Source organism: Pipistrellus hanaki (assembly GCF_964339955.1).
Source record: "Pipistrellus hanaki genome assembly, chromosome: 9".
Classification (NCBI taxonomy): domain Eukaryota; kingdom Metazoa; phylum Chordata; class Mammalia; order Chiroptera; family Vespertilionidae; genus Pipistrellus; species Pipistrellus hanaki.
This window is the reverse complement of record NC_140511.1, coordinates 45,757,335-45,778,462: the sequence shown is the minus strand read 5'-3', so window position 1 is coordinate 45,778,462 and position 21,128 is coordinate 45,757,335. Positions and strand designations below refer to the sequence as shown.

Sequence of the window (21,128 nt, the reverse complement as noted above, 5' to 3'; positions counted from 1 at the left end):
TGTTTCAAAATCTACTATCAGTACAGTTTTCAAAGTCTAGGCCATTTAACTCGAATTAAAATATTAGATAAACCACTGATCTGTTCAAGATACAGTGTTCTATGCTTTGTGAATTTCTTTAATCCTCCATCCAGTAATGAAAATAAATCAATCTTGAACTTTTTCTTTTCAGGGTCTTTATTTACATAAACATTGGACTCCTATTATTATCTGCTTGAAAATGAAAATGCATTTACATTATACTAGTAATAAACAGTAATTTCAGGTACTATTATGTTCAAATTCCATTTATACAATACATTCTCTATGATACAGACCAGTATAGCCAAGTATAATCTCACTCTTGCAAACCATACTATTTCAGAAGTTCTTAATTCAGCATCTTTCTAACTAAATATCAATGAGGATTCTCAAAATAAACATATGATATACTTCTAAAGCAAATTTAATCAACTGCTACTGTAAAATATATAATGCTTGCAACTTGTAAATGGTATTTACCAGCATCTTTCAATCAATGCTCTAAAAATTATGAGGTTTAATAGTGATTCACATCAACTTATTTAAAGAAACACACAGATTTTTAAAAAAGTAAAATGGCAGAATGAAACTTATATGAAATGACTTTGCAGAGTTGAATTTTGGAATTTTTTGTATTATTAAAATAGCTGCATTGATGGTCTACTGATTTTTAAAACATGGGAACAGAAATTCTGGCTTACTCATACATTTTATGCCCTATTTCCATGTGAAAAGCACAATAAAGAACAACAGTAGCTGTATTCCATTCACAACCTATTACATGAATTAATATTTTCCTCAGATATTGATGTAAAACTCAGGAAAATGGATAGGAAAAGCAAGTTATCCTTGGCCAGTGACTCAATTGATTGCAGCATTGTCCCATATACTAAAAGGTTTCAAGTTTGATTCCCAGTCAGAGCTTACATGGGAGGCAACCAATAGATGTTTCTCTCTCACATCGATGTTTGTTTTTTGTTTTTGTTTTTGTTTTCTTTTTTTTTTCTTTTCACATCGATGTTTTTATCTCTCTCTAAAAATCAATAAAAACATATTCTCAGGTGAGGATTAAAAAAAGAAAAAGAAAAAGCAAGTTAATTGGTTTAAAATGTTCAATAAATGACCACAATAATAAATGAAATCTCTCTGATTTGTATCTGCTTAACCACAAAGAGAAAAGGAAGCCAGAGAATTAGGGTAAATTATGAGTTCTTTGCAGGAAAATAATGAGAATACAGAATATAAAATATTGCAAAATTAGGTGAAAGATTAGAAGCTCAAAGTTCTTATTGATTAGCTTTATTCATGTCAAAGTCTTGTCTCCTATCACTGTTAAGTGCATCAAGCAGATATCTTAAAAAACATTCCAACTGATACTGAAGATTGACCTAAGAATATATTTCAGTATGATCACAGGGTGTGGCAGTGGCCGTGCACACTAAACTTTGGAACCCATTTTTTTTTGAACCAATACATCTAATATATATTCAACACCTGATATGTGCCAGATATGTCAGGATCTAGGAACTGAGGATAAGATCATGAGCAAAAAAGACAAGCTGCTTGCAGTCCAAGTACCTTTTAAGGTGAATTTGCTTTAAGGGAAATGTAATCATTAAAATAGGTAAATAAATAAAAAAAGAAGAAGAGATGGCATAATGTGTTTGAGAGATCTGAAATGGCATAAGAAGTTCATTTTGTGTGTAATTTTGGCAACATACTCTCCATTGAGGTAATTTTTTAATTGAAATGTTAATGCTGAGAAGTTAATCATTTGAACATACAGGGTAAAGACTTTCCAACCACACGGAGCAATAAGTACAGAGGCCCAAGTCAAGAACAAACAGAAGTCCAAGAAGTAGTGGACATTCCTGTGATGGTTGGGAAACAGTCATGGTGAGACAAAGACAGAGTTCCAGGGCCATGGCAAAGAGATGACTATCATCCTAGAACTAGCAGAGACATGGAGGTTAATGTAGGATGTTAGAATGAGAACTCAGGTCAGAACCAAAGCAGGGACTCAATCCTACAAACTAGAAACCAACAAAAGAGTTTAAAGGTCAGACCCTATCATCATAATATTAGTAGAAAGGGAATGATACAACACAGAGATGTTATATTTTGAGTTTCATTGGAATGATGCTCAACACTAAAGCATTCTCTTCAAATATTGCTTTATTGCATAATTGCATCTGCATTATTCCGAGACTGGATGCCACTGGAAGCAGATCTGAGCCAAATGGACAGTGAATATTGCTGGGGTTGCTGTAAATAAAGGAGAGCTAAAACAATCACCTTTCTTTTCTTTTCTTTTTTTTTTTTTAGCCCTGCTAGGAAAAGCCAATCACCTTTCTTGATATACTTTACTAGGGATTCAAAGATCTGGGATAGAGCAGGGTGGGGTGAGGCAAATTCAGGCTGGTCCTTTAGGGATTTTAAGTTTTCTTTCTATTGACTAAATATTTGGTAACACATATCCTTATTTTTTTAATTGAGGTATAATTGACATGTAAAATTATTTTAGTTTCAGGTATACATAATGATTAGATAATTGTATATGCTGTCAAATATTCATCACAACAAGACTACTATTTAACATCCATCATCACATATGGTTACAATTGTTTTTCTTATAATGAGAACTTTTAAGATCTACGCTCTTAACAACTATGACATATGTAATACAGTACTATTAACTATAGTCATCATGCTGTGCATTACAATCCCATGTTTAACTTTTTAAAAATTCAAAGTTAATATCTTTTGACCCCCCTTTCCCATTTTGCTCACCTCCTACCCCCTGCCTCTGGCAACCATCAATGCAACCTGTTCTCTGTATCTGTGACCTCATATTTTGTTTCTTTTGTTTTGCTTTTCAGATTGTACATGTGAGATCATAAAGTATTTGTATTTCCCTGACTTAATTTACTTAACAAAATGCCCCAGTATTGTTGCAAGTGGCAAGATTTTCTTCTTTTACATGGCTGAAGAATATCCCAATGGGACAGTGAGGGTAAATATTGTAATAGTGGTTGAGAAAGGTTTCAGTTCAAGATAAGAGTAGCAGCATGGATGGATGCCATATTGTTTCTTATGGAATTGAGATGAATTGATCACTAATATATGCCCCAAATTCCGTAATTCCTGATCTTTGACTCTCACCTCTCAATAGTGGTAGTTCAGTAGCTTGATAATTCCTTGCTTTATCTCCTGGGTTCGCACTCCATACACAATGGGGTTCAGGGCTGGTGGGATAAGGTGATGCAAGACATTGAGAAGAATGGGTACCTCTGAGGGCACCTTCTTTCCTGCCTTGTTTGTAAAGATGAATACTAGCAGCAATGTATAGAAGAACAGTATAAGGATGAGGTGGGAACCACAAGTACTCAAGGCCTTGGTGGCTGTACCTCCTGACTGCAGACGCATCACAGCCCTCAGGATGAAGCAGTAGGACAGTAAGATGAGTACCAGATCAGAACCCAGTAGGCACCAGACACTCACAAACTGGTAAAGTTTATTTAGGTAAATATCCCCACAGGAAAGCTTTGCCACAGAGATGTTGGCACAGATACAGTTCTCCACCACATTGCTGGCACAGTAGTTGAGCCTGGCGGCCAGAACAGGTGTGGGCAGTGTGGCCAGAAAATTTCGCAAGACAATGAAAATTGCTGCATTAATGACAAACTGTTCAGTGATGAGGGATGGGTAGCGAAGTGGGTGGCAGATGGCTACATAGCGGTCATAGGCCATGACCAAAAAGGTGGAAGACTCCATGGGAAGGAATGTATTCATGATGAACATCTGCAGGAAGCAGCCAGCAAAGCTGATGGGCTTCATGTTGAACCAGAAGATGAGCAGAACCTGCCAGAATCATCATTCTAAAAAACTGTGCATCCATCCCCACCCTAAGGTAACTAACATGGAAAATGCTCAGATGACTTCAACCTTCCATATCCCCAAGCCACAGCCCCATAATCCCTCTGGGACAGTATCCTGTTTTCAAGTACCCTCTTTGTGCATCCAAATCTCCAGAACCTGATTTACCACTTACTTCCATCTATAGAGCACAATTTTTATTTTAAAATGTTTATTTAGTCCCAACTGGTTTTGCTCAGTGGATAGAGCGTTGGCCTGAGGACTGAAAGGTTCCAGGTTCCAGTCAGGGGCATGTACCTTGGTTGTGGGCACATCCCCAGTGGGAGGTGTGCAGGAGGCAGCTGATCAATGTTTCTCTCTCATCAATGTTTCTAGCTATCTATCCCTCTCCCTTCCTCTCTGTAAAAAAAAAAAAAAAAAAAATAAATAAATAAATAAATAAATAAATAAATAAATATCAATGGAATATATTTAAAAAAGTAAAAATGTTTATTTATAGCCTATCTTCTCTTGATCTTTATAGTTTTTACCTAAACTCCAGCTGACACATCTGTCCATTTAAATGTATCACAAGACATTAAGCCCAGTAATCCAATATTTATATTTAAACACCCCAACCTCTACATATTCATAAGAATCCTTTTCCAGCCGAGACCAGTTTGGCTCAGTGGATAGAGCGTCGGCCTGCGGACTGAAAGGTCCCAGGTTCGATTCCGGTCAAGGGCATGTACCTTGGTTGCAGGCACATCACTGGTGGGGTGTGTGCAAGTGGCAGCTGATTGATGATTCTCTCATCAATGTTTCTAACTCTCTATCTCTCTCCCTTCCTCTCTGTAAAAAATCAATAAAATATATTTTAAAGAAAGGAATCCTTTTCCAACAATGCTTCCTATATCAGTAAATGACATATGCATACATCCAGTCTCAACTTAGAAAGTAAATTTTAGAGGCTTTGGATGTAAGGGTGAGGTCATTCAGTCAAGGAGAATCACCCTGGAAGTAAAAAGAAGGGCAGAAGTTGGAAAATCACTGATTCAGACATTGAGAGAGGGCCTGTTATTTGGGGAGGAGTAAAGCCTTAGAAAAACAGGGACCTGGAGAATGAGAGGTGGCATATCTTAGCTTAGATAGACCAAATGTAATGGTACAGGCTATTCATTGAGTATTTTTATTCAGGTGTAAGTGGATTTACAGCAGGAAAAAACGAACAAACCAAGAAAGATGATTGGCTGCCTGAGAGTGAATTCAGGGAGGCACTAACCTTGGGGATGACTGTGAGGCAGAGGATGACATCCAGCAGGGAGAGGATGGCAAGCAGGTAGTACATGGGCTCATGTAGAGATGGCTCCTGCCAAATGGCAAGTAATAATACAAAATTGGCACCTAGTGCCAAAACCAGGAGGGGAGCCAAGACTACAGATAGCCAGTGCTGGGTGTCCTGCATTCCTGGAAGGCAGATCATCAGAAATTCAGTCACCTGGCTTCCTGTGCTGTTGAGAGATAATACCATGACTGGCAGGTGGTCCTAGAACTGGCTGAAAGAAAACACACATGAATTTAGGTTTTGACTGTTTTATTAAAAACCTCTTATCTATGTGCCTCCATTCTAGGCTGTAAAGTTTCTTCACAATTCTATTGTCATAATATCTCTACAATGTAAATTGTATCAAATCACTCCATATTAAATTTTTTTCTTAGTATTCATAACTTTATGAATAAAGAATAACTCTTTTCAAGTATGTTCCTACCTCACCCACATAGACTTAGGCACCTATTGAACATACTTTGCCTGATCTCATCTTTGTGTTTTTGTATATACCATATTTTTCTTATAGAATCAACTCTCTTGCCCTCAAATAACTATTTTCTGCTTGTCATATTCTACCTGTACCAAGAATTAGACCACTTACAAATGTTTTTAATTATTATTATTTTTTTACATACTCTCCATTGTTTCTCTGATCATGCGACCATCAAATATTGATAAAAGTTTCCTATACTCATTGATGTTTCCTAATTGTTTTCCAAAAAGTCTGTGTTCCATCTGCCAGCAATATAATCTTATTTTATATTATATCACAGAAGAAAACACAATGTACTTGGAGACATAATAGGCATTCAATAAGTATAGTTCAGATACATGGACTGACAGATTTTTGAAAGTATCACGACACCCTTGAATAATTATAGTAGAGCATCTCCATACCTTGCTCTACTATAAACTTTCAGCACCCTTGCTTAACACTCAGTAAAAAACTGAACAAAGCAGAATCAAATAAAAAATAATTTAGTGATTAAAAAATGTAACCTTGTGAAAGAACAATAAATACAAAAGATACCTATGTAATCTCTGATTTGTATTTGTATATATATTTGGTAAGTAACTGCCTGAGAAAGTAAAACCTCCTCTGCAATTCCCTGGAAAAGGAGGAAAAATCAGGAAGCGAGGGATCGAGGACAAGGGAAGAACTGAAGGAATCCTTAAACATGCCTCAGGATACGATGCTACAGAGACAGCAGCTTTAGTTCTCTCTGAGTATCTCCTTAACCATCCAGGATCCTGCGGGTGAAGAAGTGGCCAGGTTCTGCCATGCTCTCCTCTGAAGCAGAGGAAAGATCATCTCTTACAGATGGATGTTTTGGGCATCTGGTCGGAGCACCCCTGGATACACAAAAAGTGTCCTAATCAAGGTTTAGAGTTATTTTTTTCTCAAATATATAGTATGGTCTTCTCATCATGATTTTTTTTTTAATCTAGACCACCAGTTCTCAAATGCGAGTATGCATCAAATCACCCAGATTTCTTGTTGAAACACGGATTGCTAAACACAACCCCCAGTTTCCAATTTTGTACATACATCTGAGGGGGAAGCCCAACATTTTGCCCTTCTAAAAAATTCCCAGTAATGGTGATATTGCTTTTCCAAGAATAATACATTGAGAATGACAGAGCTACACCCAACTGTGATAACTAACCTAACCACTGATTTAAATTGACCCTAATTCAATGCTGCTGCCATGTTTTAGCAGGTCTGGCCACAGCTCTGCTCAGATTCAGACATCCAATTGGTTCTTCTCCCATGATCTGTAGTTATTTAAGCACAGTCTGGCCAATCTCTAGTGTCCCAATTTAAAAGTGATCTTCCTCACATGGACTCTCTGGGAAGTTTGTGGGTTCCTTTATTTCTAGTTTTATCTCTCTGACTAGATCCATAGTTCTTAACCACCTCTCCTAGGAAGACCAAAGCTCATTATGGTCAAGGACAAGGTTTCATCCATTTTTCTTTGTGACAGTTGGCACAAATCCAGACACTTACAATATATCTCTATTGCTCAAAGTAGGAATACTTGCTGGTCAGCTGATCTGCTGGAGGTAAGACTAGAGCTTACATACTGTGAGCTCAGCCGACCGGTGCTCAAATGGGCTCATCCTTTTTTTTTTTTTTTTTTTTTTTTTTTTTTTTTTAACATTAGTGATTTTCAAGGTCTTTACAAACTCATATATGAAGGTGCAATAATATTCTCTAAAATGAAGAATTAAGCAGAAGACCAAACTTAAAGTCTCACTTATGATTCACTTTCCACTGTACTATTCTCAAAAGACTTACAGAGAAAGTGCTCCAAGTAGCAGTTTGATCATTCAACTGCTTCCAGGCGATGTGTGACTCCTTAACTTCTCACTGTGGCTTTAGCAACTGGACAACCTTATGAAGATGCTGACTCTATAAAAGTCACTCTCCTGTGGCTGAAAACATGAAGAATTGGTTTGGGAATCCTGCTCCCAGGAGCTCTGGCCTCCCTGCAGGCCCATACACATTTCCAATGTTAAAAGGAGAGATTTCTGTATCTAAACTAAGGTGAAGTGAAAGAGAGTTGATCAGCTTATAGTTTCTCTTCAGATGCCTGAGAGTTGTGTAAACAGATATATTATGTGTCATAGCAAAGAATATCACTCGGGGACTTGGAGGATATATCTAAGAGATCCTTTCAGAAGACAAATGTCATTATACTTATGGAATGACCTCAACTTACATGTTAGTTGCATTTTAGAAATATTGTATTTAAAATAAGTACTTTATGATGATTGGGTATCATTCTTCTTTAATGAGAAAACTAAAGCTAGATTGGTGAGTCAAAAGTTACACATCTAACCAGTGGCCAAATTGGTATACCTGGAATTTCAATAAAAGTCTTTGTTATCTTATTCCAAGATAAGCAATCTTAGGTTCTATGATATATAAAATTGCATTGAATTGTGACTTATATAATACTTCTTGTAAGGTGCTTTGGGGTATATAATATATTAACAATTTGATCCTTTCCTTAAGAAGTTTTCAGGGGACATAAGAAATAAGTCACATACATATGGATTATTCACTTTTATTAAATAAAATACTACAATATATAAATTATTGTATTCACAACTCTTAAATATCTAAAGTTAAGAAGATGAATGAAACTCCTCCGCAGACTCAGAGGAATTTGTCAACTAGTATCAGAAATAGATTTATACATAGTTACATATAGATTCATTCCATTGGGATGAATAAAGGAAGGGATTTTGGAATAGGTAGAGTTTAAATGGAGGCTTGTAGAATGAACACAGTTGGTCAAATAAAGTTGTTGTTGTTGTTGTTGTTGTTTATGTGGAAAAAGATACTTTTGCATAGACTTTAAGAAAAAATCTTGGAGTACATAATCTAAAAATAATGAGCTAGCTAGCCGAAACCGGTTTGGCTCAATGGATAGAGCGTTGGCTTGGGGACTGAAAGGTCCCGGGTTCAATTCCGATCAAGGGCATGTACCTTGGTTGCGGGCATATCCCCAGTAGCGGGTGTGCAAGAGGCAGCTGATCGATGACTCTCTCTCATCGATGTTTCTAACTCTATCTCTCTCCCTTCCTCTCTGTACAAAATCAATAAAATATATTTTAAAAAAATAAAATAAAAAAAAATAAATAAAAATAATGAGCTAGGACCAACTGAAATATGGGTGAATAGAAGAGGGTTTAAGAAGAGTGTTTTGTATTTTGGTTAGGATCAGTCTTTAGAGTTGTAAAACAGAAAAGAGCAAATCTATTACTTTTATAAAAGACAATGCCATAAAAATGATGTTATAAGCCTCCCAGGAATGGCTAACTTCTTTGTAGATGAGCTACATGCGAGGACATTTTCAAATGATTCTCATATATAAAGTTCTCAATATCCAAAAAGGGGCCTAATTACGAATGTAAATTAATTTCAGAAAATATTTGATCAGTATCTGAGTCTCCACCATTTTCAGAGCATGGTCAGAAAAGGAACTGCAAAGAGTAAAACAGACATATCCTTATTCAAATAACCCACTAAACTAAAGGTCTGGATGCCATAAGAAACTATGTTGGCAACAGCTCAGAATATAATGATTGACACAACAGAAATGAAAATAGGCTAAGTCTATTTAAGTATATCTAAGATAAGCAGGAGGGAGTGTGGATGGATCATGCCTAAAATCTGATGGAAAATTCAGGTAGGATTATATGAATTCAGAAGTTGGTAAAACACATCTAAAACAAAAAACCTCTCACTTAAAACACATACACAACTGAGTGATCCTAAAATTTATTTAAATTTTTTTTAAAGAAATTTATGCTACAGATTTTTTTTTTAAAGAAAAGAGCAACAGGAAATTTATGCCATTGATATATTTTTAAATATTTATATTTGTAAATATATCAATAGGATCTGGCAGTGCTAGAGGAGGCAACCGATAGCACATGGCATTCACTCAATTATAAGAATCCAAGTTCTGAAGTGAACTTTCTATATGGTCACAAGAGGGCCATTCATGGTACAAAACCAATTTGATCTGTATATCAGATCTCAGTTAGAATCAAGGGATCTAATACCTATCTAAATATTAAGTAATTGAGGAAATTGAAAGGCATTTAAAGTGATTAGATTACTATTTATTCTTTATTAAAAAAAAAACAATAGCACTCTAATACAGCTCCCGTGATTATGGCTTGACATAGGTGAGGCCAGGAAAAACTTCTAGGTAACTCCAGAATGCAAAAACAGTAAGTGAAATAGAAAACAGAAGTCAAAATATGGATATCTCCATGATAAAATGAAACATTAGAGAAAGAAAAATCCATACTTATTTCTGCAGTAATAATTTACATTTTCTATGCATTATGGAAACTATTCTCCATTATCAGTTTCTGTTTCCACGGTCAAATCTCACTTATGTTAGTCCTTACAGCCTCCTTAGCAATTTCTGCATTCCCTGCTTGATCTCCTTGGTTCTCACGCCATAAACAATGGGGTTCAGAGCTGGGGGAATCAGGTGGTGCAGGATGTTGAGCAGGATGGGGACATCTGGGGGGATTCTCTTCCTGGCCAGGTTAGTGATGACCAGAACCAGCAGGACTGTGCTGAAGAACAGGATGAGGATGAAGTGGGAACCACATGTGCTCAGGGCCTTGGCTGCAGCACCCTCAGCCTTGATCCTTAGCACAGCTTTCAGGATGAAGGAGTAGGAGAGAACAATAAGGATAAGGTCAGAGCCCAGTAAAGTCCAGCCTGTCACAAACTGGTAGAGCCTGTTGAAGGTGATGTCATCGCAAGAGAGTTTGGACACAGACAGGTTAGTGCAGATGCAGTTCCTGATGATGTTCTCTGCACAGTATCTGAGTCGGGAAGAAAGGATTGGGATAGGCATGGTAAGAATGCCATTCCGGGCCACAACAAATACGGCAGCCCTAGCCACAAATTGGTCAGTGATGATGGATGGGTACCGTAGTGGGTGGCAGATGGCCACATAGCGGTCATAGGCCATGACCATGAATGTGCAGGACTCCATGGTCAAGAAACTATTCATGATGAACATCTGGAGAAAGCAGCCAGAGAAACTAATAGATTTGTTGTCAAACCAGAAGATGGCCAGGACTTTGGGGATGACGGTGAGGCAAAGCACAATGTCCAGTAGAGAGAGGAGGCTGAGCAAATAGTACATGGGTTCATGCAGAGAGGCCTCCAGCCGGATGGTGATCAGGAGGGTGGTGTTGGCCCCCATGGCCAGGAGGAAGAGGAGGCTGAGGGGCAGGGATAGCCAATGCTGCCAATTCTGGTAGTTAGGGAAGCAGATGAGGAGGAATTCAGAGACTGGAGCAGTGGAGTAGTTGCTCGGCAATGCCATGTAAAATATTCTGGTCACAACTGAAACTTTAGAAAACCTTGAAAGGGTAAGACATAATAAATACCCATGGAAAAGAATTAATATTCCAAAGAACCATTGAAAAATGATCATAGTTAAGTGTCTGGTACTATCTAAATCCTCAGTAAATACAAACAAATTAATATTATTAAAAATCCTGTAAGTAGAATGATAGTAGGATGACTATACTTCTTATTTGACTGGCAAAATCCCTATTTATATCTCTTTTCACTCTTAATAGTTTCTGAACTTGATTGGTAAATCACATGATCATTCTTTTTATAATTCCATTGCTATTTCAATTTTGCAGATGAGGAAACAAAGGCAATAAAAGTCATTTTACTAAAATCACAGTAGTGAAGCCAAGTCATGGGACCATGAAGTCTGAATTACAACTCTTATTACCTTTTCTGTCTCTATAAACAAAAACACTTATGCGGATAAGCCATTGACCCAAAGATATGCCTGCCCCTGTTCTTTCTCCAAGAGAGGAAGGACATCATAGGCAAAAGAGAAATCAAGCCTTACTTAATCACTGGAAAATATCTGAAGACTTCATTAGAGTTAGGACTATCATTTGCACAGAACCATAGAGAAGACATTAAAAAGTTCCCTAATGTTCTGGGCAAGCAGTCAAGATAAGAACAAAAAATTTCAAAAGTCATAAATTTTGGTCCAACAGGACTATTTCAAGACTAAGGAATGAGAGTGTCTGTTGTCTTCATCTGATACTATCATGGATTCTTAGTCACAATCATAACTTGACTAAATAGGATCTCATGGGTTCAAGGCCTGGAATATCATAAGTGGTTATGAACAAAATCAAGACACTTATGAGATAACCTTTATATGGTTGCCATACTCCAGTGACACTTTGTTTTTAATGCTCCGTGACAGTCCAATTTTAACAATTTTTTTTTTTTCAACAATGGCAGTGTTCCCAATGAATCAGCTTCCCTTTATTTTCTGGGAAAGTGAAAACCTTACAGTCAAGAAGTAATTGTGAAGATTTGAAGATTTGGAAGTTGGAAAAAACAAATTTGCCCTTCTGTTTTGCCTAAGATATTATCCCTTTCCATATACTAATCTGCAGAAGCACTTTCAACAGAAATACAGTTGTGAGCCACATACAAAACTTTCAATTTCCAGTAGTCATTTTAAACATTAAATGGAAACATGCAAATTAATTTTAATAACATATGTTGTTTTACTGAGCACATCCAAAACATTATCACTTTAATATGTAATCAATGTAAAAACTGTTAAAGAGCTTATGTATATTCTTTCTTTATATTTTTGTACTACGTCTTCATAATTAGGTGTGTATTTGACACATCTCAGTTCTGACAATCCACAGTTGAAGTGCTCAATAGTCACATGCAGCTAGTGGTTAGTCTAATTGGACAGTACAGGTCTAGATTTTTGGAAAACTAAACATTTTTCTTTTGATTTTGCTTAACATATGAGTTTGCTCTTGGTGTTAGCCACATGGTACCTATGACTCTTGGGTTATATAGGGTATTCCTTTCATTTAGTACTATCTGAATCAGCTCAAAATTATACTTTAAAAAAAATTTTCTTGTTTGATTCTCTTTATCAAGTTTTCTTTAGCGATTTCTTAGCAAATTCAGGATAATAATACCTCTTTAAGGGCAGAGATAATTGGCATATGAAGTGCTCCCAGTTTAGGTTACACAGAGTGCAGGACTTTCCAGAAACCCTGACCTCCTTGACTCAGATTACTCTTCTCCCACTCCTACCTTTAGCCAGTGGAGTGTTTTTTTTTTTTTGTTTGTTTGTTTTTTTAAAGAATCAATGTTACTATTCAGTAAAGAATACGTAAGTGTCCAGATATTTCGAAATGTTCTCACAGGAAGATAATTCTTTTATATAAGATATATTTGGGAATGGGAACTAGATTTTGTTAACAAAGAATGGCCAAGATATGAAGTTCAAAAGGTAGAATCAGAATTAGAAAAGAATTATATTTTCAGACATAAATCCAAATAAAAACTATCCTGTTAGTAAGATCATACAAACTTACCTGTAGTGAGATTCCACTTACCTTAAAGAAATAAATCTATTCCTATGAACTCATCTGCTTTGTTTTCAGTTGGTTATAGTGGATCAATAAACCATAAATAAACAATTGATTCTACACCTAGTCTGGAGTTTCCTGGGGAGCATGGTTGCTTGAGCAATGAAAAATCTATTCTATCCCACCCAGAGAAGTAGGAAGGAACACTGGGAGACAAGGCAGGATAAACCAGAGAGCCAAGAGGGAGTAATCAGGAAGCTGAGATTAGCTATCACATCTGGTAATTCTAGGGTAATATTCTATAGGGGTTGCCAAATTGCAGTTAAGAATATAGACTCCTCATGAACAACATAAGCTGATGAACAAAAACAGATCCAGAGACAGGGAAGCATTGATCAGACCATGAAGCCTCAGAGGGAAGGTAGGGGAGGGTAGAGATCAACCAAAGGACTTGTATGTGTGCATATAAGTCTAACCAATCGACATAGACACGGTGGTGGAGGGGGGAGATGATGACACATATGTAATACGTTAGTTAATAAAGAAAAAAATCAGTCACTAATATTTTTTATTACCTGCTCTATACCCAACATTTTAGAATCTATTTTGGGAAATAAAAATGTCAGTATATAGGGAAAAAAAAGAATATAGACTCCTGGTTTTCAGTTGCCATAGATAATCTATAATAATAAAAACATAACATGCTAATTAGACCAGTCATCCTTCCAGATGACCTTCTGGATGAAGCCAGGGCTGCGAGGGAAGCCTGATTCCTAGGTGCTTGCCGATGGCCAGAGGGAAGATCCAGATCTGAAGGAAGCCTGGGTGCCACAGGGAAGCTGGTGCTGGAAGCTAGGAGAAGGGAGGCCTACTTTTGCATGAATTTCATGCATCAGGCCTCTAGTTAATATAAAGGTATATACTTAATTCAAGAACACTCACCTCAAAAATATTGGCTTTCCAAATGGGTACTGTACAGCTTACACTAGAAAAATGGGATCCCATATGAAAGCAGCAACCCACCAGATTTGTGGTAATTGGTAGCTTATGAATCTGCAGCATCAGATGTATAGTAGTCCTAGCCACTCCCAGCTTATATTGTATATATGGAATGCTACATGCCTCATCATTCCGTTATGACTTTCGTGGCTCCACAGCAGACCTACTAGCTCAAGGAAGTTATACTGTACTGCTGCTACTTATGACTGCTTACTGCACCATCTGGTTTCTCAGAGGCTCCAGAGGCTATTTTAAGGTCCCTAAGCTCAAACTTGGCCCTCCCCTACCGGTAGCCCACAGAGCTATGACCATTTTAGGCATCTGAACCTTGGGAATAAAGCCACTCCTGGGGGCAGGGGAGAATGGGGCAAAAGAGGGAAGAGAGCAGCAAGAAAAGAGAAAACACAGAAGACAAAATTCAATATCAGAATATTGAAGAACAGGGAGAGAGTTAAGAGAAGCCAGGGTGGTAGTGGGGGGGGGGGGTCTGCAAAAATAGTGTATATGTTTAAATGAAACAGCTATTTCTAGACTTAGGATAAACAGAAATGTATTTTAGATATTAAGTGTACTCTTAGAAAATTTGTGTTTAAATGAAGATTTAATATTATCCTTAAACAGGGGTTATTTCATTATGGCCAGTGTACAAAGAATGGGCTATGAAGTATAACATGTTATGGAAACACTAGAAGCCCAGCAAGTGGCCTTGCCATGCTTCCAGCCCTCCCACCTATGCTTCCAGCCCTCCCACCTGTGTCAGTCTTTGGTAATTATGGCATTAGGGCCAGTGGGCTTTTAAAATATAGATTATTTTCCCTTATTACCCATAGTGTAGTAGCTTAATTAGAAACAGGAATGAACAAGTGAAACATTTATTTATTTATTATTTGTTTCGACTTTAGATAATATTTTTAATTAGAGTTGGCATACACTATTATATTAGTTTCAGATGTACAGCCCAGTGATTAGATATTATAAAACTTACTAAATTATCACCCTCATAAATCTAGTACCTACCTGATACCATATATAGTATGGGGGGGTTGGGTGTGTGTCCCTCAGCCCAGCCTACACCCTCTCCAGTCTGGGACAACCCTCTCACAATCCAGGACTGCTGGCTCCCAACCGCTTGGTGCCTGCCTGCCTGCCTGATTGCCCCTAACTGCTCCTGCCTGCCAGCCTGATCATCCCCTAACCACTCCCCTGCCAGTGTGATTGATGCCTAACTGCTCCCCTGCTGGCCCAATTGTCCCTAACTGCCCTCCACTGCTGGCCTGGTCACCCCTAACTGTCCTCCTCTGCAGGCCTGGTAGCCCCCAACTGCCTTCCCCGGCTGGCCCAATTGCTCCTAACTTCCCTCCTCTGCTGGCCTGGTTGCCCCTAACTACCCTCCCCTGCTGGCTAGTCGCACCTATAATAACTTCTTTTCTTTGCTAGCCTGGTCTCTCCCCCAACTGTCCTCCCCTGCAGGCCTGGTCCCCTCAACTGCCCTCTTTGTTGGCTTGGTTGTCCCCAACTGCCCTCCCCTGCAGGCCTGGTCCCCCCAACTGCCCTCTTTGTTGGCCTGGTCCCCTCAACTGCCTTCCCCTCCTGGCCTGGTTTCTCCAAATTGCCCTCCCCTACAAACCAGGTCCCCCCAAACTGCCCTCCCCTGCAGGCCTGGCCACCCCTAACTGCCCTCCCCTGCTGACCTGGTTGCCCCTAATTGCCTTCCCCTGCTGGCTGGCCACACCTAACTGCTTTTCCCTGCTAGCCTGGTCCACCCAACTACCCTCCTTGTTGGCTTGGTTGCCCCCAACTGCCCTCCCCTGCAAGCCTGGTCTCCCCCCCCCCCCCACAACTGCCTTCCCCTGCTGGCCTGGTTTCTCGAAATTGCCCTCCCCTACAAGCCAGGTCCCCCCAAACTGCCCTCCCCTGCAGGCCTGGCTTTCCCCAACTGCTCTCCCCTGCAGGCCTGGTTGCCCTCAACTGCCCTTTTCTGATGGCCTGGTGGCCCTCAACTGCCCTCCCTTACAGGCCTGATCCCTCCCATCTGCCCTCCCCTACTGGCTTGATCACCCACAACTGCCCTCCCCTGCTGGCCATCTTGTGGCAACCATCTTGTGTCCACATGGGGGCAGCCATCTTTGACCACACAGGGGCAGCCATCTTGTGTGTTAGAGTGATGGTCAATTTGCATATTACATCTTTATTATATAGGATGGGATTACAATATTAATGACTACATTCTTTATGCTGCACTTTATATCACCATGACTATTCTGTGACTACCAATTTTTACTTTTTAATCCCCTCACCTTTTTCAGCCATTGCACTAATCTCATTTCCATCTTAAAGAAAACCCTTCAAAATTTCTTGTAATACTGGCTTGTTGGTAATGAATTCCTTTAGCTTTTTCTTGTTTGGGAAACTTTATCTGTCTTAGTTTCTAAGTGATAACTTTTCTGGGTGCAGTAATCTTAGTTGTAGGTCTTTGCTTTTCATCACTTTGAATATTCATTCCAATCCATTCTGATCTGCAAAATTTCTGTTGAGAAATCAGCTGACAATCTTATGGGAGTTCATTTGCAGGTAAAAAACTGCTTCCTACTGCTTTTAAAATTCTCTCTTTAATCAGTAGCATTTTAATTATGATGTGTCTTGTGGGCTTCTTTAGGTTCATCCTGTTTAGGACTCTGCACTTCCTGGACTTGTATGTCTATTTCCTTCACCAGGTCAGAAGCTCTTCTACCCTAAAAATAAAATTGGACTAAAGAAAGGACTCCATGGGATCTGAAGAAAATATGTGATGCAATATTTTGGGATCCATTTATTTCTTTTGATTTTTTAGAGGTAAACTGAGAGTAATATTCCTTTGTACTACTCTGGGTAGGGGTTGCAAAGCAACCAAACATCCATACACTATATGGCCATAAATCAGACAGTTTACTAAGATGCAGAAAGTGTAGCGAGGTGAAAGCAGATTGCTTTATCATGACTAGTGTGTCAGAGCCTGTTTTGCTCCCTCCATAGCACAGGATGGGATATGGAGAAATTTTGGGGGACAAGTGACACTGGAAGCCATATAGCCCCAAAGAATGTGAGTATTATGTGGTGTCAAGGCCACATATCACTTGAGGTTGTCTTTTGGAACCCCAGAAGTAGGAAGCCTTATGGCACACCTAAGCTGAAATTAATATGAATAGAATATATCAAATTGACTGTTATATGGAGCACTCTATTGTTTAGGTAAAATATTTCTCAAGAAAATAAACTAGTAATAAAAATGACTCTAGAGATTGAGAAACACTAAATATCATGGATACCTTATACTGTAAGGTAAATAGGGAGTGAGATAATGATCTGCTTTTATTCCAAGGGCAACAGGAAAAGCATTGTCATTAGAAAAATAAGGATGAGAAAGAGGTAATGGAGGAAGTGGAGGAGAAAAAGAAGAAGAATCAGAAGAACTCATTTATGTCTATGTACTATAATGTGTATACATTCAAGGTACTGAACAAAAATTTTTATACTTATTTTATTAACCTTTCAAAACAACAATAAGTAATTAAGAGCGGTTGTACAGATGGAAAATCTTACAGAATCTAAAAGGATCTGAGAAGGCAGAAGACATGCCACAGTTGCCAAAGTAGAGAGTCAGAGATGTTCAGGGTAAAGCATTCAACCCCAAAAGCCTAAGTTCTGAGATAAACATCTATACATTGACCAGTCAATCCTTTATAACACAAGCCATGTAGGACTCCGTCAGGATGAAACAGGAGACAGGACAGGAATCAATGTTCTTTGCAAATTAGGGGACAGACAGATCTTTTTAAAGTCAATCTATAAACTTTGTTTCTTGAATGGTCAAACACTATCATTCTAAACCAGCTCCACTTTGCTAAGGCTTGGCAAGACTTTGGTTAAGAATTTGATCTAGGATATTCCCCAAGTAATAAAAAAGTCCAGGAAAGGGAGGTTTCCTTTGAAGCAAAAATAGTCCACAGAGGAATGTTTCTATTGTTGTCTGAGATATTAAGAAAAAGAAAAGTCAGAACTCATTCCATGACTATAGTGAAATTTCTTTCCAACAATAAAATAATTCCTGACTTTCATTGACAATTCCAAAGATGGACCTGATCCCTTTGACCACTTACAGTCTCCTCAGTAGCTTCAGGATTCCCTGCTTGATCTCCTTGGTTCTCACACCAATAAACAATGGGGTTCAGAGCTGGGGGAATCAGGTGGTGCAGGATGTTGAGCAGGATGGGGACATCTGGGGGGATTCTCTTCCTGGCCAGGTTAGTGATGACCAGAACCAGCAGGACTGTGCTGAAGAACAGGATGAGGATGAAGTGGGAACCACATGTGCTCAGGGCCTTGGCTGCAGCACCCTCAGCCTTGATCCTTAGCACCGCTTTCAGGATGAATGAGTAGGAGAGAACAATAAGGATAAGGTCAGAGCCCAGTAAAGTCCAGGCTGTCACTAGCTGGTAAAGTTGATTGAAGGTGATATCATCACAGGAGAGTTTGGACACGGATAGGTTAGTGCAGATGCAGTTCCTGATGATGTTCTCTGCACAGTATCTGAGTTGGGAAGAAAGGATTGGAACAGGAAGAAAAAACATGGCATTTCGAGCTACAATAAACATGGTAGCCCTAGCCACAAATTGGTCAGTGATGATGGATGGGTACCGTAGTGGGTGGCAGATGGCCACATAGTGGTCATAAGCCATGACCATGAATGTGCAGGACTCCATGGCAAGGAAGCAATTCATGATGAACATTTGGAGGAAGCAGGCAGAGAAGCTGATGGACCTGAGGTCAAACCAGAATATGGCCAGGACCTTGGGGATGACGGTGAGGCAGAGCACAATGTCCAGTAGTGAGAGCAGGCTGAGCAGGTAGTACATGGGTTCGTGCAGTGAAGCCTCCAGCCGAATGGTGATCAGGAGGGTGATGTTGGCCCCCATTGCCAGGAGGAAGAGAAGGCTGAGGGGCAGGGACAGCCAGTGCTGCCAACTCTGGTAGTTAGGGAAGCAGATGAGGAGGAATTTGGAGATTGGAGCAGTGGAGTAGTTGCTGGGCGATGTCATGCAAAAAAAATCCTGTACAAGCTAGAAATTCAGAATCCCTAAAAATGAGAACAGAATATATCACCACTGAAAGTATATGCTCTAAGATGCAGTAGAACTTAGTTGCCATTGGGGCTCTCCACCTGTCCCAATAGAGTTTTAAATCATCATCATCATCCATCATCACTGACATTTAACTCAACAATTTTCATGTGCTAGGCATTTTGCAGAAAGTTTATATTTACAATCTCACTATCATTTAAAAAACTTTTAAGAGCAATTAATATTGTTATACTAATTTTACAGATAATGAAAGAGCAAGTAGAGTAGTCTGAACTAAATCAGAGAGCCAGTAAGTGGTGAAGAACCAGGAAATCTGACTCTTGTGTTCATGCTTCCAGCCACCACACAAGATTTACACTCAACTAGAACAATTACTTAACTAAACCCTTCTTCCTTCAGTGTCAAAAAGATACCTGTATGGGGAGATCTGTTTTCTGACTCCATACAACTGAACAGAGCCCTAAATTGAGATTTTATATTTTCACACATCAGGAAATATTAGGCCAGAGGTAGAGCAGCCCTTGACGCCACTCAAAGACAGTGATCTCCCCCCCCCCCCCCCCCCCCCCCAGTTCTGAAGAGGATTTTACTTTAAAGGCATAGCGATTATCATTCTCTTGCTAGGTTATTTGCTTTTATGTCTCCTTTTGAAAGTTCAATAGTGTCTTCTTTGGTTTAGGCCCTTCAGAAGGACCCAACTCTGGTGACGGTATTGAGGGCTACACTGAGATGTTTACCAAAAGTAGAATGGAAGCTAGCTAGTGAGTTGATATAGTCATATAAGCCTACATTGGAATCCATGAACCTAGTAATAAAATTTTTCTGATTGCCGAGTTGGTGTTGCTCATGAACACCCATGAACCCATGAACCAGGAGATCATGGTTTGATTCCAGGTCAGGCCACATGCCTGGATTGTGGGCTCATCACCAGTGCAGGAGGTAGTCAATCAATAATCCTTTCTCATCAGTGATGTTTCTATTTCTCTCTCCATTTATCTCTTTGAAATCAATAAAACTTATTAAAATTTTATATGATTTCTTGGAGCAAGGGTCCACTATTTCTAGCCTATGGAATCTATATTCTGTCTACTTACCTGGTATCTGTTTTAATTCCAGTTGTTTATCCAGTTGGTTCTGTCTTATTTCTTCACTGCTAAACAAAGAGCAGGGTGCCCAAGTACTAGGAAGGGTAATAATTAAGGGATGCACAGCAAAGAAAAAGGAAAATAACAAAACACAAAATCGGGAGTCATGGCAGGAGAAAAAGAGAGCCCAGGAGGCATATAATCAGTATAGTTGAGATTACTGATATTGCTCACCCATCCCATCTGATAGTCTCTTCTAGGACAGTGAAATATGAATGAAAAAATATCAGATTCTAGCTGTCAGAGAACATAAGATCCAAGGACTTTCATTTTTAATAACCCAGACTTTCCAAATACAGTACAAACACACACACACACACACACACACACACACACACACACACAAGGCTTTGGGGTTCTAACAGTGGTAGGGACAATTATGTATCAGATCTGTCCTGTAGTTTCATATGTGATTGAGAAAATGACCCTCAAGGTGAGTCAGAAGAATAGACAGCATACTCCCATTTTCTGAAAAGACTTCTCCTTTCTATTAACCTCAGTTCTGAGTCTTCAGAGTGACTCCATCTATTTGAACAACCAGAAAATAGTCAGTGCCTTCTCTGTACCCAGTCTTAATATTAGGCTTAGTCATGTACAGCATGGATTTAGAAAAAAAACAAAACAACATTTCTGACAACTTAATAGAAGAAAAAAGCATTTAAAATGAAGTATAGTTGTTGCTCTAAAAAAGATAATCTGACATACAGTGAGAAAGGGATAAAAGTAAGGATAAAT

The 21,128-nt window shown here is 38.9% G+C and overlaps 3 protein-coding genes across 3 annotated transcripts; all 3 read right to left on the bottom strand.

Annotated features, from left to right (window-relative positions):
- Positions 1-3,186: 3,186 nt before the first annotated feature.
- Positions 3,187-5,407, bottom strand: LOC311628432 (olfactory receptor 56A4-like; the record flags this gene model as incomplete). Its single annotated transcript, XM_084895671.1, has 2 exons — positions 3,187-3,882; positions 5,159-5,407. 2 exons carry the CDS (start codon positions 5,405-5,407, stop codon positions 3,187-3,189), a joined length of 945 nt encoding a protein of 314 aa, XP_084751797.1.
- A 4,727-nt stretch (positions 5,408-10,134) lies between these two features.
- LOC311627814 (olfactory receptor 56A4) lies at positions 10,135-11,082 on the bottom strand (the record flags this gene model as incomplete). The annotated part of the gene is made up of 1 exon (XM_084894422.1): positions 10,135-11,082. The coding sequence occupies exon 1, from the start codon at positions 11,074-11,076 to the stop codon at positions 10,135-10,137; it is 942 nt and encodes a 313-aa protein (XP_084750548.1). The 5' UTR covers positions 11,077-11,082.
- A 7,181-nt stretch (positions 11,083-18,263) lies between these two features.
- On the bottom strand, positions 18,264-19,206 carry LOC311627763 (olfactory receptor 56A4-like; the record flags this gene model as incomplete). Its single annotated transcript, XM_084894323.1, is given in 2 exon segments — positions 18,264-18,320; positions 18,322-19,206. Coding segments are annotated over 2 exon segments (942 nt in total).
- Between the last annotated feature and the right edge of the window lie 1,922 nt (positions 19,207-21,128).